This window comes from Ornithorhynchus anatinus, chromosome 8 (genome assembly GCF_004115215.2).
Source record: "Ornithorhynchus anatinus isolate Pmale09 chromosome 8, mOrnAna1.pri.v4, whole genome shotgun sequence".
Classification (NCBI taxonomy): domain Eukaryota; kingdom Metazoa; phylum Chordata; class Mammalia; order Monotremata; family Ornithorhynchidae; genus Ornithorhynchus; species Ornithorhynchus anatinus.
In genome coordinates, this window is record NC_041735.1 from 1,299,801 (window position 1) to 1,318,458 (window position 18,658).

Sequence of the window (18,658 nt, forward strand, 5' to 3'; positions counted from 1 at the left end):
CACACGCTGTATCCGCAGAAGGCTCGTACACACACACACACACAGTAGGACACAGAAATGATTCCAGATCAGCCTCTTTTTCAACCCCAAGATAACAGCTCACAACTTGTCAAAATTAAGACTATGATTTCAGACAACCTAAGTCCCCGAAAAAAACAGGAAATGTGGGCTATATGTGCCACTATAACTAAACCTACTTAATGACATTTTCACAAAATCATTCTATTTCCAGCTAAAAGCAGCGGTCAAACTGTGTCACCCCAAATGAACTGGCTTTCGATCTCTCCAGCCTCCTGATCTTGGTTCGAAATGGCACTGACGTGATGGCCAGGACGGAACTGGTGAGCTGGCTTTTCAACTGGACACTGTGCTAACAAGGGGAAGCAGCATGGCCTAGTGGAAAGAGCCCTGGCCTGGGAGTCAGAGGACCTGGGTTCTAATACTGACTCCACCAATCGCCTGCTGCGTGAACTTGGGCAAGTCTCTTCCTTCTCTGTGCCTCACGTACCTCATCTGCAAAATGGGGATTCAATATCTGTTCTCCCTCCTACTTAAGACTGTGAACCTCATGTGGGGCCTGATTATCTTCTATCTACCCCAGTGCTCAGTACGGTGCTTGGCATATAGCAAATGCTTAACAAATACCACAATTATTATTTTATTATTAATAATAATGATAGTTATTATTATTACAGACAAGTCTTGTGATGGAAACCCAGCATATTGTTCCTGCAGTATTTCTGGGGAAAAAAAGGGGGGTATACCCAGGCTGGAGGCCAAGTTATTTCCTCCTAGATATGATGGACTAGAGAAGATGCCAGCCCCTGAGTTTCCAGGGGTGCCCAGTCAGTGCTGAGCTCCTCCTCGGACAGACAGCTTTCTCCTTCCTCTCCTTTCAGGAAGGAAAAACAGACTGCCCAATGCTTCCACTGAATTGTTCCAAGAGCACCCCAGCGAGCTTCGGGAGGCACATCCCTAAGGAAAACGCAAGCCTGATTCAAAACGAAAGACAAGCACCGTGCCCAGCGGTCCAGAGCGGCATTGGCCTCATTTGTAAAAGATTCTGGGCAGTGGCACGGTTCATTAATTCAATTTTTTAACAGCTAAAACTTGAAGCAGCGAGGCCTACTGGAAAGAGCACAGGCCTGAGAGTCAGAAGACCTAGGTTCTAATTCCTGTTCTGGCCTGTTTTATGACCTCAAGCAAGTCACAACCTCAGTTTCTTCATCTGTTTTATTATTAATGATTATTATCGTTATTGTATTTGTTAAATGCTTACTATGTGTCAAGCCCAGTTCTAAGCGCTGGAGTAGATATGAGTTAATCAAGTTGGACACGGTCCGTGTCCTCACAGTCTAAGTAGAAGGGAGGAGGATTTAACCCCCATTTTACAAGTGGGGCGACTGAGGTCCAGAGAAGTTAAGTGATTTGCCCAAGGTCACACAGCAAGCAACTGGCAGAGTTGGGATTAGAACATAGGTCCTCTGACTCCCAGGCCCATACGCTTTCCACTAGATCACACCGCTTCTCTTTCCCCTCCCACTCAATCAATTGATATGTATTGGGCGCTTTCTGGGTGCTGCTTTAAGCGCTCATCCTTAGGAGACCAGGAAGACCGAGCCTCTCACAAAAATCGGAGAAAAACACAACCCTACCACTTCTCCCTGGATTGTGACTGGATTGTGGATTGGAAGGAGGCTTTTGAGGGCCGGGGGCTAATTGGGAACTGTCCCCTTCCCCAAGCTGTGATTTGTGTTGGCTCTTGAGCATCTCCAGCCTCCTCCATCTAGCCCCCCGGCCCCTTCGCCCCCCAGCTGGCTGAACCAACTGGGGGGTGTGGGGTTCTTTTCAAAAGTCAGCGGCCACTGCTTCGCATTTTTGGCCTCATTTGAGCAAAAAAAAAAAGAAAAAAAATCCCGAATGCCTTTATTCTGCCCTTTCCGTTCGAAGCCTCCTGAACTCATTTAACATAAAAATGAGCGAAGCGGCTTGCAACAATTAACCCACTTCTTTGTTCTCGGGCACATTTGCATTTTCATTTCTGCCGCAGGTTTGAACAAAGGCTTCACCGGTCGATCCCAAGCCCCCAACCCGGCTTTCCCTCCCAGGGCAGGGGGAGACCAGTCCTGCTCCCAGGCTGAGGGGGTGGGGAGGGGCCGGGGGTCGCGGCAGGGTCAACCCCGGGCAGACCTAGCCTGGCATCACCTTCCTGGCCTATTCCCGCTACAAACGGTCATTGATGGATCAATCAATCAATCGACGGTATTTACTGAGCGCGTACTACGTGCAGAGCACAGCACGAAGCCCTTGGGAGAGTATAATACAACATAACAGGCACATTCCCTGCCCACAAAGAGCTGATCTGGAAGGGAAGACAGACATGAATATAAATAAATTAGGGATATGGACATAACGAGCTGTGGGGATTGAGAGAGGGGTGAATAAAGGATGCAAATCCAAGTTCAAGGGCGAGACAGAAGACACCCTTTCCTTCCTTCCTGGCTTGCTTCTGGGGAAGATGCGGAGAACGTGTCTAGAAATTCTGTTGGACTGTACTCTCCAGAGTGCTTCTCTGGGCCTCAGTTCCTTCATCTGCGACCAGCAGCGTGGCTTGGTGGAAAGAGCATGGGTTTGGGAGTCGGAGGACATGGGTTCTAATTCCACCTCCATCACCTGTCTGCTGTGTGACCTTGGGCAAGTATTTTGCTTCTCTGTGCCTCAGTTACCTCATCTGTAAAATGGGGATTAAGTGTGAGCCCCATGTGGGACAACCTGTATCTACCCCAGCGTTTAGATCAGTGCTTAACACATAAGCGCTTAACAAATACCATTATTATCATACCTGTTCTCCACACATACTTAGATTGTGAGCCCCATGTGGGACCTGATCATCTTGTATTTGCCCCATTGCTTAGTACAGTGCTTGGCACAGTCAATTGGATTTATTGAGCGCTTACTGTGTGCAGAGCACAGTACTAAGCACTTGGGACAGTGCAATATAACAATAAACAGACACATTCCCTGCTCACAGTGAGTATTTAAATACAATTATTATTTTTATTGCATTCTATCTATAATATCTTTATTCATATTAATGTCTGACTCTCCTCTAGACTGTAAGCTCACTGTGGGCAGGGAATGTGTCTACCAATTCTGCTCTATTGTATTCTCCCACGCGCTTAGTACAGTGCTCTGCACACAGAAAGCACTCAAGAAATCCCATTGATTAATTGATGGATCCTTGTCTTTCCCTGCTACATTATATGCATCTTGAAGGCAGACAGCCCAAACACCTTCAATTTCTACAGTTGGCATCTGGCACAGTGCTCTGCACACAGCTGCTAGGCTCCTCAAATCCCTCCCATGCCCCCAGCCTCCAGTTTCTCACTACTAACTCTCCCCTCGACCTCCTGGCAACCTGTATTTCTCCTCGACAATCTAGATTTCTCCCTCTATTAAAATACATTCCCCGAGACCTCTAAAGACTTCTTTTCTAGCCAAATGCAGAGCTGCCTTTTCTGTTCTAATCCTTCTTGAGCTGGTTCTATTCTCTCTGAAACTCTCTCACGGGTCAATCCCAGACTCACAAGACCATCTTGGAGTTCTTGCCCTACCTCTATGACTATCCCTTTTTGCATCTGCTTAGCTGGCAGCTCTTCTCCTCCTCATCCTTTGCTCACATACTCCCTCCGTTGTCAAGGTTTCAACTCTCACCTCCACAAAGACTCTGAACTCAATAGCTCAGGCCCCGACAGCTCTACTTTTCTCTAGTTTTGAATTTTCTCTTGTCTCTGGAACAGCTCACTGTAGCCCCCTCTGCCGCCTCAAGCTCTGAGTCAAAATCTCTTTATCTCTTAACAGCTCTGTACCCAGTGATTGCTCAGTAAAAACCCTCTCTCTGCTTCCTGTCTTCCCCGTCATGCTCTTTGGTACAATTACCCTCCCTTTACTTCAGGCTCATTGACTTGGGTCACCTCTTACGAGGTTTTCCCCAGTCGAGCCCTTTTTCCCCAGCTCCCTCTGTCTATGCACTTGGATCTGCCCCCTTTGGGCATTTGGTATTCACCTCACCCTCAGTCCCAGGCACCTGTGTATAAATCTACAAATTATTTATAATAATGTCGGTCTCCCCCTCTCGATTGTAAGCTTGTTGGGGGCAGGAGATGTGTTTACCAACTCTGCTTTACTGTACGCTTCCAAGCGCTTAGCACAGTGATCTGTGCAGGGTAAATGCTTAATAAATACCACTGATTAATTGATTGGGTCAGTTGTTGCAAGGAACACTAAATCCCGGCAATTCTTCCCCAGAAACATTTCACAGATGTGTCCCTTCCTCTCTTCATTCACTGCCACGCCGGGTAGGTGGACCCACTCCCACCTCTCGAGAGCAGGAATCCCGCTCCAGGGAGCGACAACTAGAGCCACAGACTTCTGCCCCATTTCTTCCCTTCGCCTTGGCCACCAGGTAGGGAGTGTGGGGAGGCGAAACATCAAAAAAGGCCCACAGTTAACACAACACCATAACAATCAATTCATTGAGTGGTTACTCAATGAATTAAGCATTTGGGAGAGTACAATAAAACAGAGTTGGTAGTCCCGTTCCCTGCCCACAATAAGCTTACAGCCTAGAGGGGAAGACAGACATTAATATATATAAATTTTAGATTTGTACATGAGCAATGAATAGAAGCCTCCACATAGCCCAGAGAGGCCACAACCATCTCTTCCAGAGAAGACCATTTCCTCTTCGGGTTTCCCTGCCGAGAAGGGGACACGACAACCGCCTGGCCCCTCCCCAAATCTTACCATCCCAAGTGGTGAAAAGGCCAGGGTCTCCGGCCCAGCCCATAGCAGAGGGGACCACAGTCCATCCTCCCCTCATGTGGTGGCAGGAAGAGGGAGTGTCCAAGTGCAGCAAGTGCTACGCCCTCCCCTCTGCCGGAGGGTTTTTGGACCAGCTCGTATCTACCCATCTCCCCTACTAAACTGTAAGCTCCTCACTCCATTGTACTCTCCTATGCACTCAGTAATAATTCCTAATTATGGTATTTGTTAAGCACTTACTATGTGCCAGGCACTCTGCATCATCATCATCAATGGTATTTGCTGAGTGCTTACAGTGTGCAAAGCACTGTAGCAAATACCAAAACAAAAATAATAATAATAATGACGGTATTTTTTAAGCACATACTATGTGCCAAGCACTGTACTAAGCCCTAGGGTACATACAAGAAAATCACATCCCACACGGGGCTCACAGCCTAAATAAGAGGGAGAACAGGTATCGAATCCCCATTTTGCAGATGAGGGAACTGAGGCTTAGAAAAGTTAAGTGACTTGTGCAAGGTCACAGAGCAGGTAGGTGGCAGAGTCAGGATTAGAACCCAAGTCCTCTGACTACATCAAATGCAGTGATGAATGTGCCAAGACAACACAAGAACATAAGGGGCAGAAACCAACATATGGCACTAAAGAGGACCGGGGTGAGCGGGGCCCAGATTTCCAAGGCGCAGTGCCGGGATTTCAAGGGGGCGACCGCCAAAAAGCGTCCGCTAGAAACACGGCACATTTTACAATCACTGTCCGCCCGAGGCAGAATATGTATTTTCTAAAGCACCAAGTTTGGTTTAAGAGCTCAATAAAAAATGATTCATTAGAAGGAAATGCTCCACATCCCACAGTCTCTTCCAGATTAAAGCCGGGAAAATAATCGGTGCCGAAAGCCACCCATTGCTCTTTAATGGGCCACGTACTGATATTTTTAGGCCGCTCCTTCTCGCACGTAACTCCTCCAGCACCGTGCCACCACCCAAAGGGGCCGGGCCCAAGACGGCTCCCAGCCCGGGAAGCTTCCAGAGAGATTTGAGCCTAAATAGCCGCATTCATCTCCAGCCTATTTAAAGCCTTCAGCTTCACCACAGTGGGAAGGAACAGACCGAATGGGTAGGAAGCTCAGGGGGCAGAGGGAAAATTCCAAGAGCCTCCTGCCAACTGAGGGGCAATTCAGTAATAATAATAATAAATAATGGCATTTATTAAGCCCTTACTGTGGGCTCTGGCTGGGGAAGAGGTACAAGATGATCCAATCCAACACGGTCACAGTCCTCTGCAGTCATTCAATCGTATTTACTGTACTAAACGCTTGGGAGAGAACAATATAACACTGTAAGCCCGTTATTAGGCAGGGATTGTCTCTATCTGTTGCCGAACTGTATATTCCAAGCGCTTAGTACAGTGCTCTGCACATAGTAAGTGCTCAATAAATACTATTGAATGACTATAACAGACACATTCCCTGCGCACAGAGAGTTTACCGTCTACAGTTCACAGGGCTCAGGGTCTGAGGCAGGGTGAACCGGTGTCTTACACACAGATCACAGAGGTCCAGCGACTTGCCCAAGGCCACGCAGTGGGTGAGTGGCAGAGCTTTGAACCTGCACTTGAATTTCTTCCAACATCCAGACCCCGGGTGCTCTCTTCGCTAGGTGACACTCTCTCCCCCCGACCTCGATCCCTGGCAGGGCACAAAGGTCCCGGTGGGTCCCACTGAGAAATGCCCCTCTTCCCTCGTCTACCCCAGGAGCCGAATGAAGCCGTGCTCCCCTGAGCACACCCTGCCCGTTCACCAATCCTTCCAGATACCCTACAGTTGCCAACATGAAACCGCTCTCAGATTCTGATCATCTCGGAGAGACGCTCCCAGGTCCTTTTTACTGCCAAGAGGTCTCCATTTGGAACCACTCAGGAGCGAGCCTCCGACCACGATGATCACTGGGGGAGAAAGACCCCCCCAGCCCCACCCAATTCAATTCAATTTTGTTCTCTTTGCATTCGCCAGCTGGCCCACACCAGAGCGCTATTGCCAATCGTGCCCAACCGATACCGGGTAAGACAGCAGCGTGAAAACAGCACGGTCTAGTGGATAGAGCACGGGCCTGGGAGTCAGAAGCCCTGGGTTCTAATCTCAGATCCACCACTTGTCTGTGTGACCTTGGGCACGTCACTTCATTTCTTTGCACCTCAGTTCCCTCATCTACAAAATGGGGATTCAATACCTGTTCTCCCTCCTACTTAATTATTTTGTATTTACCCCAGCACTTAATACTCCACTTGGCACATAGTAAGCATCTAATGCCACAATTATCATTATTATTTTGACAGACTGTCCATCCTTTCTCAGGGTGTCATTTACTCATATCTACTACCTCATTCATACTCTCCCAAGGGCTTAGCACAGTGCTGTGCACAGAGGAGGCACTCAATCAATACCACTGATCGATCGGCTATAAATAAGTGTCGGATGGACCAAAGATGCACCCAACCGGACTATCAAAGATTCTCTTTCAGAATTCTATTTTCCATGCAGGAAAGGAAGGGTCGGAGCCTCGACAGAAAAGAGCTGACATAAAGCTGCTGCTCACCAAAGCCAAGCCTTTTTCCACTTCCCAAGTTTTCTACCTCCGACAAGTACAGAAGAGAAGTCCGTTAAATTGAGACTTTTTTTTGAGAGCAAATACAATCTAGAACCTTGGGCCTGCAAGGGGCGGCCACGAAGGCTTACAAAGCAGAGAGCAGTCTCTAAGATCACAAAGCCAGGAACAAGACCGGTACTGGATCGGTCCGATGGTTCAGCTGGTCCACCATTCCTTCCAAACAAGTAATAGTATGTACCAAGTCCCGACTTCATGCACAGCTCTGAACAAGTACTTAGGGGAACTCAGGAGAGCTGGTAGACACAATCCCTGCCCCTAAGGACTTAAAATCTAACAGGGGGGAACAGACAATAAGATGATTACAGATAGGTGGGTGAAGGAGATATATATACATATATGCATATATATACACACACATACACAAGCTAGTGCTTAAGTAACTGGGTAGGAAAAATACATACAGAAGTGGTATGGGTAATAACTGTAATGTCTGTTAAGCCCTTACTATGTGCCAGGCACTGTACTAAGCGCTGGGTAGATACAAGTCATGAGTACACAGTGCATAATTGGCCCCAGGGTCACCAAAATCAAGTGTTCCAAAGACCTCAATCTATCAATTGTATGTCCTGAGCCCTTACTCTGTGCAGAGCACTGTACTAAGAGCTTGGGAGAGGACAACGCAACAGAGTCGGTGGATACGTTCCCTGCCCACAACAAGCTTACCCATTCCCCCTCGAGTTTCCCTCTAAGTCTCATAAGCCAAGCCCACCATGACACCCAATTTGATCTCCCTGCACATCACCACCATCCCAAAGCAGTGGGACGGTACCAGACACCTCTATGTCTGGGGGCTTTATTTGTACTACCTGGTCCCCTCTGCCACTCTGTCCCATGGCTCATGGTGGGGGGGTAGGGAGGGGTCTCCCAGGCTACATTGCTCAGCGGCAGAATCCGTCCTGCTGATTCCCACCTGGAACTTCTCGGGTGTGAACTTAGAACACCCTTTCATCAGATTACCCCGGTTTATATAACATCCGCACGGAGACAGTCAGCCAAGAAGCGTCAGCATTCTTGGGTTCCAGCAGCGCCAACCGGCGGCAGCTCCGCTCCCCCGCCTGGTTCCTCCAAACCCCTTCTTGATCTGGGCTCTTCAGCTCTTTTGCGCCCCGCCCATACTGTGCCCAGCACCCACTCCCCGCAGCCATGATCCTACTCAATGCCACCACCTTTCCATCCTCCCCTTGCGGTTCTCTGCATTTCCCCGGCCCACTCAAAACCCTCAATCACCTCTCCCCCTACCTCACCTCGCTACTCTCCTACTACGACCCAGCCCCCACACTTCACTCCTCTAGTGCCAACCTTCTCACTGTTCCTCCATCCAACCTCTCGCTCACGTCCTGCCTCTGGCCTGGAACACCCTCCCTCCTCATATCCAACGAACAATGACCCGCTCCACCTTCAAAGCCTTGTGGAAGGCACATCCCAAGAGGTCTTTCCTAAGCTCTCCTCTCCTTCTCCCACTCCCTTCTGCGTCATCCTGATTTGTTCCTTCTATTCATCCCCACTCCCAGCCCTGCAGCACTTATGTACACATCTGTAATTTTATTTATATTAATATGTCTCCCCTCTAGACTAAGCTCTTAGTACAATGCTCGGCACCCAGTAAGCGCTCAATAAATATGACTGACTGAGGCAGAGCCCTGACCACTGGGGTAAACCGATGGTTCTAAGGCAGCCTCCCGAAAAGTCAGCATTAACTACGTCTAGATTTCCAACAAGTTCATTGGTTGCTTTGGTGACGGTTCTTGGATCTACCCCAGCATTTAGTACAGTACCTGATATACATAGTAAGTATTTAACAGATACCACTGGCTGGTGGAGGCGTGGCAAACCCCCTGGGCTCATGTGAGAACCACTAATCTGCCCAGCTCAAACGGCCAACATCAAACTGGCATCTGGCAGTGTGGAAACACGCTTACGTCCCATGGACACGTTCCCAGGCAGTCATTAATCCTGACGGTGTCATCTTACTCCAACACACTCTCCCGAGCACACAACAGGCACTCAGCTCACCTGATCGACTGATTGCGGGAAGACGCACAGGCCTGCGATCCGGAGGAAGTCATTTGTCACTGCCTCACGGGCCTGATTTTTACACTGAGGGATCCGAGCCGGATGATCTTGAGAGAAACATCGGCAACTGGGGAGAATTCAACTGAGGACATCAAGACTGTCAAAGCTGCCACGACCAGGAACTAATTTCTTCACTTTTGCTCAACCCAGACAAATTTTCCATATCAGAATAAAAACAGAGATGAATCCCAAGCCTTGCTCTGCTATCGGCCCCATCCTATGTCCCATGAGCATATACTACTCACCCCACCCTCAGCCCCAGTCCACTTAAGCAGTCATCCCTATACTCTGTAATTTATTTTAGCAGCTGTCTCCCACTCTAGACTGTAAGCTTCTTGAGGACAGGTATCATTTCTGCCACTCACTCTTCTGCAGTGCACTCTCCCAAGCGCTTAGTACAGTGTTCTGCACAGAATAAACACACAGCGCTTAAAACACAGGACCGTGCCTGGCACAGAGTAAGCGCTTAACAAATACCATAATTATTATAAGCACTCAAATACCATGGATTGATTGAATGTCTTTTCAGGAAGACAGAAAAAGCAGCAGCGTGGCATAGTGGATAGAGCATGGGCCTGGGAGACAGAAGGTCATGGGTTCTAATTTCGCTCCGCCACTTGGAGCCACTCGAAGTGACTCCGCCACTGGGTGGCCTTGGACAAGTTGCCTCACTTCTCTGTGCCTCAGTTACCTCATCTGTCAAGTGGGGATTGAGACTGAGTCCCACATGGGACAGGGGCTGTGTCCAACCTGATTTGCTGGTCTCCTCCCCAGCGCTTAGTACAGTGCCTGGCACAGAGTAAGCGCTTAAGTACCAGAATCATTATTATTATTCTAACAGGCAGCGGTCATTCGACTCAATCAACAGTGTCCTGAGCACTGGCCTAAGCACCTGAGAGAGCACAATAGAAAAGGAGCTTTCTATCAAGTGGGGGCTTATTCGCCACCAGGGTCATCTGCAAGCCAGATCACTGAGAGTTTACTGACTACTGCCTGACACCAAACTAAATATTCCTTTCTGCTCCCTGTCTTACCAAAATCCAGATTCTTGGAACTGGTCAACAGCCTTTCACTCCCAAGGACCTCGAAATCAGTCACTCTATAAGTTTTACTTATTAAGCACTTATGTGCAGAGCATTTTATTAAGGGCTTGGGAGACTAAGGTATAACAGACACATTCCCTGCCTACCATGAGCTTACAGTCTAGAGGGGGAGCTTACAGTCTAGAGGGGGCTCAAAATCTTTATATAAATCGAAAAGGTCTGTATTGGATGAGAACAATGAACCAAAGAAAGTCAGATCAATGCCCAGCTTCCCTTGGTGGGATTGGGGCAAGGGGCCTCGCATGAGTTTCTGGATGAGGCTTGCAACCTTATCTTTGGGGTGACCCCCACATTTCCTGCAAGGAGGTGTCCTCCAAAGAGCTGAACCTGACTAGGTTGGGCCCAAGAGAGCTCTGCGGAAAATGATGCAGGAGGAATCAATCCCGATGAATCTAACCCAGAGGAGTTGGTCCACTTTAACAGTGGACACACACAGATGTCTGTGGATTAGAGGCAAGTTTGAATGGCGACCTGTCAATTACAGTTCCTAACAAAACGATGACAGGGTGGGCAGCGGAGAGACCAAATGCCAACCTAGTTTTGCCCATGATGTAGTACTGTCTTCCATCTTGTCTATCTCACCATCAACCTCTCACCCATGTCCTGCCTCTGGCCTGAAAGCCCTCTCTCTTCATATCTGACAGTCAATTACCCTCCCTTCTTTCCAAGCCTTACTGAAGGCCCATCTCCTCCAAGAGGCCTTCCCTAACTAAGCCCTCCTTTCCTTTTCTCCCACTCCCTTCTGTGTCACCCCTGAGCTTGAATTTCTCCCTTTACTCACCCCCGCTCAGCTCCATAGCACTTATGTCTGCATTTGTAATTTATGATTCATTCAGTAGTATTTATTGAGTGCTAACTATGTGCAGAGCACTGTACTAAGCGCTTGGAATGTACAATTCGGCAACAGATAGAGACAATCCCTGCCCAATGATGGGCTTACAGTCTAATCGGCTAATGTCTGCCTCCCGCTCTAGGCTGTAGGCTCATTTTGGGCAAGGAACATGCCTACCAACTCTGTTATAGTGTACACTCCCAAAAAGCAGGGAGAGTTTATTATCATTAATGATAATTATAATAATAGTGGTATTTGTTAAGCACTCACTTTGTGCCAGGCACTGAACTAAGCACTGAATTAGATACATGAGCATCAAGGAGGACCCAGTCCCTGACCCTAGCGGGGTCACAGTCTGAGTAGGAAGGAGATCAGGACGTAAATTCCATACATTTTACAGATGAGGAAACTGAGGCCAGGAGAAGTGAAGTGACTTGCCCATGGTCACACAGCAGAGAAGTGGCAGGGTTAGGATTCCAACCCAGGTCATCTGACTACCATGATCCATGTGGTTTTAGAGAAGCAGCGTGGCTCAGTGGAAAGAGCACGGGCTTTGGAGTCAGAGGTCATGGGTTCGAATCCCGGCTCTGCCACTTGTCAGCTGTGTGACTTTGGGCAAGTCACTTAACTTCTCGGTGCCTCAGTTACCTCATCTGTAAAATGGGGATTAAGACTGTGAACCCCACGTGGGACAACTTGATTCCCCTGTGTCTACCCCAGCGCTTAGAACAGTGCTCGGCACATAGTAAGCGCTTAAATACCAACATTATTATTATTATTTCCACTAGACCACGCTGCTTCCCAGCTTGTAATGTACCCTTCTTTTAGTTTACAAGGTAACAGAATGTAAATCCTCACAAGAAACCTTATCTATCATTTATTTTAGTGCCTGCCTTCACCACCGAAGCTCCTGGAGGGAAGGGATCATGCCTTCTAATTCTATTGTACATTCCCAAAGGTTAAGCACAGTACTCTGTAAACACAAGGTGATCAATACATTCCACTGATAGATGCACTGATCTGACCGCTTTTTGCATCCTTCTCATAGAATTAAACCAACCCCAGCTGCTTCGATTAACAGGGATCCTCAGAAGGCAAATATCTCCTTTGAAACAATTTTTTCAGAGCAATATTCAGGAAGATACTACAGCTTCTCTTTGTGTACAAAAGCCACAATGATGCTCTGACATTGCTTTTGCGATCAGTAGCACAAGGAAGCTGCTTTTACAGAACCGTAGACAGACAGAGGGAGCCCGAGGGAAAGACAGTGCTCAGCAAAGGGGGCAGCGAGACCCCCCGAGGGGCGAGGGGCACGTGTGGGAAAACAAGCTGCCTCTTCTACTCATCTACGCGTGCTTGTAAAGCTGCAAACTGCAGGCAAGTCTGACAGAGGAATGTACAGGGACTCAAAAGGGAGCCTGGGAGTGAAAGATGTCACAGTCCCATTTGGTGAGTGTGGTTGTTTTTTTAAAAGAGATAAATAATTTACACCACGTAGACAGAACACTGGTTACGAGATGTTCCTCTCTGAGTAATACCGTGGGCTAATTGAGCTTAGATGTTTAATCGGTTTCATTATTTAATAGGTGTTTCCTACGAAATCAGGTCAGTTTCACCTTCCTCATGATTTGAGGATTTCTGGTTGCAACTCCTACTTCGGCACCTCCCTCCAGCAGAAAGCATTCAAAGCGTTCCCCGCCTGGGGAAAGCATCGGTTGAGCTCTTCCCAACGTTTCTCCAGATTTCCAGCTTCGCAGTCCAAGGGCGGCGGATGAGCGGCCTGCTACCGTTAACCCTTTCCACTATCCCTGTGCTCCCCCCTCTCCCCCCAGCCCTCCCCAGCACTGCATCAATGGCTCCCTCCAGCCGCTCCTCGCTGGGGATCCAATTGTCCTTCCCCTCAAAGGGCACAGACGACTGCGGGATGGGGCGATTCACAGATGAGAGAGGTGGTGGAAAGACGTGGGCTACCGCAGCAGTCCTGGGCCAATGACCTTCACAACTCGGCCTGCGTCGGCTGGCCGCGAGCAATTTGAAAACCCATCCGAGCCGGCTCCTTTTTCGGGGAGGGTGGATCAGCGATGGAAAAATCGGGAAGCGTGGATCGGCGAGCTCGTATTTGCAAACACCTGCGCTGTCGGGGCAGTACGGAGTTTGGGGCTACCTTAACAATCGCCGGCTAATTGCCTGCTCAGAATTACTGCTGCAATGGGCTCGGTAGTGGGGGTTTTTTTTAATAGGCGGGTTATATAAATCGATGGCATTTATTGAGCACCTATTGGGTGCAGAGCACTGTACTAGGCACCTGGGAGCGCAGCAGAGTTAGTAGGCAAGAAAAGAGAGTCTGCTCTGACTGTAAGCTTAGTAATCCACAACAAGATAAATGCTAGTTCAGTGTCAAATTCTGGTCGGGGTAGTAGCTCCAAGGACCATATGCCCTTTTCATAGTAAACCCGTGCGAGTATCCTGTCTAATCCCTACGAAAGGATGAAAAACAGCTCCCTTTTTTCATCCTGGTACCGGGTACCACATGCAGGTTGAAGATTCCGGCTTCCTTCAAATATAATTAGATATTCCTGGCACGTGGAAACCCACAAAAGTGGGGGAGAAAGAGGGGGGTGGCAGAGGGGAAAAAACTCCTAGGCACACACTCACGAGGAATCATTTACACCAAGCCCAGTCATTTCAAATGAGGGGATGTCTTGGCCTTTCCTCTTTTAAGTCTTTTATACCATGGGAAAAAAAAAAAATCAAAAGTGCCTCAGGATTGATGGCCAAGAGCCAAATCCTTTATTTCCACAACTACTTTGGGAATTTTTGCTTACCTCCCTGCCCACCGCCCCTTCCCCAACCTCACCTCCCGACCCCAAATATTAATAGTGGGATTTGTTAAGCGCTTACTGCGTGCCAAGCGCTGTCCTGAGCACAGGGGTAGATACAAGATCATCAGGTCCCACATGGAGCTCACCATGTAAGGGGGAGGGAGAACGGGTGTTGAATCTCCATTTTTCAGACGAGGTAACCAAGGCACAGAGAAGTGAAGTGACTTGCTCAAGGTCGCACGGCAGACAAATGGCAGAGCCGGGACTAGAACCCAGGTCCTCTGATTCCCAGGCCCAGGCTCTCTCCGCTGGGTCACGCTGCTTCCTTACTACCAAAGTGCCTCATTTATTTGTAGGTTTGGAAGATGGACAGTCACTATTTCTGTGTTGTACCACATTTGCCAAAAGTTGGCTTGCGCTTTCCACGATTTATATTGGACTACTGCCACTCAAGATTCCTGGGAAATAGACGGAGGAGACATCCTGGTTCTGTTTTTTGCCATATCTCTAGAAACCATTTCTAAAGCAACATTTAATCTCCAAGTCCCGTCACCCTGCCAAGTGGAAGTTTCCTCTGTTGTTCCTCTAATGCGAAGTCACCCAACCAACCGTCTCTGTCAATATTACCCCGGTTAGGGCTGGCGGTGGCTAGTTCAGGGGTTACGTTCCCCTGGCACGGTCTCTGTAGTCCCAGCCTTCTAGAGGGCGGCTAACGTTAACAGCGCATCGCTGGATTTAAGGCCAAACTTCAATACCATTTTTCCCCCACTCCATATGAAATGCACCAAAGAGTCACAACAGATTCCCCAAAGACACACTGAGGTTTCATACGGCCTCACCAGGCCCGTCAAAGCCCGTCGAGATCCATTGCGGTTAACTTTCGGCTTGAAACCCAACCGATGGACTTCTTGCTACGGTAACTAAAGCTGCCAGACCTCCTCAATAACGCCGTGTGCATCTAGAGAACCGCCGGGTTCTTACTCCTCTCCAAAGAAGCATGGAAAAAAGGGTTTTATTGCACTTCCACCCTTCCAGGCAGGAAACCACCAAGCGAGCATTACTCGAAACATTTTTCGGTAAAAATAAACTCCAGGCTGGACCCAGATCCCCACGGAGCAAATCTAATGATGCTAAGCCCAACCTAATCCTAGTGGACATGACCCTGGCTAGTAAAGTTACCGGCCACTGACCCTGTACCACAACTCTGGCTGGTAGAAAGCACAACAGCTTTTTTCCAAATGCCCCAAGTCGCTGTCGTCGTCTCCCGGCCCCCTCCACTGAGTGGCCTCGGGGCAGGCCCCAGAAGGACACTGAGCAGCACCTGGCAATTTACAGGCCAAGTAGTAGTCGTAATAATAGTATTTATTAAGTGCTTACAATGTGCAGGGCACTGTACTGAGCCCTGGGAAAGACTACACGGGTGGGAATTAGACATGGAATTAGACATGGTCCCTGTCCCCGAGGGGGGGGTTAACGCTCACACAACAGGAAACCGTAATAACCCGAACCGGCTATCCTCTTTCAACCCTCCACCGTACAACGGCCAATTAAATACCAGTAGCCAAATCACTGCCCTCGGTTGCCCAAGGAGTCGGGGACCGTTAGCGGCCCGGCCGGGCGGATCGGTTGAACTTTATTCAGCCTCCCAGCGGGTTTGCCCCGTGCTGTCGCATGCTCGGGGGAACACATCAGTTTCCCAGCCAAGAGACGGGTTCTTTTCCATCATCGCAATCAAATAAGTCCTTGATTTGATGGCCGGCTCCAGGGGAGGAGCCCGGTGGTCTCCCCGGCTCTCTCGGACAGACAGAGAGGTGGGGAGAAGACCGGGGGAAGGGGGTGCCCCTTTGCCCCCCCAGCCCACCGAGGAGAGGGTCGTGCCCCGGGGGGCAAGGGGTGGCCAGCAGCATTGCGTAGTGGATAGAGCCCCGGGCCTGGAAGCCATGAAGGTCACAGGTTCTACTCCCGGCTCTGCCACAGCAGACTAAGGTCTGCTGTGTGACCTTAGGCGAGTCATTTCCCTTCCTCTGTGCCTCAGTTCCCTCCTCTGTAAAACAGCGTGGCTCGGTGGAAAGAGCCCGGGCTTGGGTGTCAGATCATGGGTTCGAATCTCGGCTCCGCCGCCTGTCAGCTGTGTGACCTTGGGCAAGGCACTTCACTTCTCTGGGCCTCAGTTACCTCATCTGGATAATGGGGGTGAAGACCGTGAGCCCACGTGGGACAACCTGATGACCTTGTATCTTGGCACACAGTAAGCGCTGAACAAATACCAACACTCATTATTATTATGGGGACTGCGCCTCTGAGCCCTACGTGGGACAAACTGATGACCTTGTATCTCCCCCAGCGCTTAGAACAGGGCTTGGCACATAGTAAGCGCTTAACAGATACCAACCTCATCATTATTATCACTATGGGGATTGAGACTGTGAGCCCTATGCGGGACGGGGACCTTGTCCGACCCGATTTGTTCCTAGCCGCCCCGATGCTTAGTACAGTGCCCTGGCACATAGCGAATGCTTAACAGATACCAACCTCATTATTATCACTTCGGGGATTGAGCCCTATGCGGGACAGGGACCGTGTCTGACCCGATTTGCTCGTAGCCACCGCGGCGCTTAGCACAGTGCCCTGGCACATTGTGAGCACTTAACGATACCAACCTCATCGTTATTATAGCCGATTCGCTCCTAGCCACCGCGGCACTTAGTACAGTGCCCTGGCACCTAGTGAGCGCTTAACCGATACCAATCTCATCATTATCATCATTATGGAGATTGAGCCCTACGTGGAACGGGGACAGTGTCCAACTCGCTTTGGTCCCAGCCACCGTGGCGCTAAGTACAGTGCCCTGGCACATAGTGAGCGCTTAACAGATACCAACCTCATCATTATCATTATGGAGATTGAGCCCCTATGCGGAACGGGGATCATATCCGACCTGATTTGCTCCTAGCCACCGCGGCGCTTAGTACAGTGCCCTGGCACCTAGTGAGCGCTTAACAGATACCAACCTCATCATTATCATCGTTATGGAGATTGAGCCCTATGCAGAACGGGGACAGTGTCCGACTCGCTTTGGTCCCTGCCACCGCGGCGATTAGTACAGTGCCCTGGCACCTAGTGAGCGCTTAACAGATACCAACCTCACCATTATTATTATTATTATGGGGATTGAGCCCTATGCGGGATCAGGGACCGTGTCCGCCCCGCTTTGCTCCTCGCCACCGCGGCGCTTAGTACAGTGCCCTGGCACCTAGTGAGCGCTTAACCGATACCAACCTCATCATTATCATCATTATGGAGATTGAGCCCTATGCGGAACGGGGACCGTATCCGACCCGATTTGCTCCCCGCCACCGCGGCGCTTAGTACAGTGCCCTGGCACCTAGTGAGCGCTTAACCGATACCAACCTCATCGCTATCACCATTACGGGGACTGAGCGCTATGCGGGATCGGGGACCGTGTCCGCCCCGCTTGGCTCCTCGCCACGGCGGCGCTCAGTACAGTGCCCTGGCACCTAGTGAGCGCTTAACACCTCCCGCAGTTCTCGGGGAAGTCGGGACGGGGGCATCCCCAAGTCCGGAGGGGAGGGAGAGGGGCGACAAAGGAGGAGGAGGGGCCGGGGTGGCCTCTGCACATAGTGAGCGCTCACTCAATGCCAGCGGACGGATGGATATTCCGGGGAGCCACGGGGGAGCAGGAGCAGCCCGGCCGAGGGACTTGTTGGCGGGCGGGCGGGCGGGGCGGGGGCGCTGACCTGGATGGTGCAGGTGTACTCGCTGTCGTCCAGCAGGCGCACGGTGCAGCTGTACTCGCGCTCCAGGCTCCTGCTGCTGCCGCTCATCAGGCGGCTGAGCATCTTGCCTTCGGCCGGCCGGGCCCCCGCAGCATCACCGCCCCATGGCGCGGGCGGGAGGCCGGGCGGACGAGCGTGCGGGCCGGCGGGCGAGCCCGCACTGGCGGCGGCGGCGGAGCGGCCGCCCGGCCCAGCCCGGCGCGCGGGGGCGGGGCCGCGGCCCTCCGCGCTCGGCCAATGGGGACCCGCGCCGCCCCCGACGGGCGGGGCGGCCGGCCAATGGCCGCGGGGACGGGCGCGGCGTCCGGCCAATGGCGACGGCCGGCCGCCGGGACCAATGGCAGCGCGCCGCTCGGAAGAGGCCCCGCCCCCTCGGCCGCGGCCGCCCCGCAGCACCCCCTCCCGGCCGGGGACGGCGTGGCAGGCGGCGGCCGGCCCGGGAGCCGGGAGGTCACGCCTTCTCATAATATTTCAAAAGTATTTATTGAGCGCTTACTATGTGCACAGCACCGTACTAAGCGCTGGGAATGAACAAGTC

General features: G+C 50.6%; 1 protein-coding gene across 3 annotated transcripts in view; it reads right to left on the bottom strand.

Moving 5' to 3' along the window:
- FRMD5 (FERM domain containing 5) overlaps nt 1-18,268 on the bottom strand; it is a 101,749-nt gene extending 83,481 nt beyond the window's left edge. For all 3 annotated transcript variants that reach the window (XM_029070489.2, XM_029070490.2, XM_029070488.2), the window contains exon 1: nt 18,082-18,268. In XM_029070489.2, the coding sequence (XP_028926322.1) occupies nt 18,082-18,183 (102 nt within the window). In that variant the 5' untranslated portion in view covers nt 18,184-18,268. The remainder of the gene's footprint in view (nt 1-18,081) is intronic.
- Between the last annotated feature and the right edge of the window lie 390 nt (nt 18,269-18,658).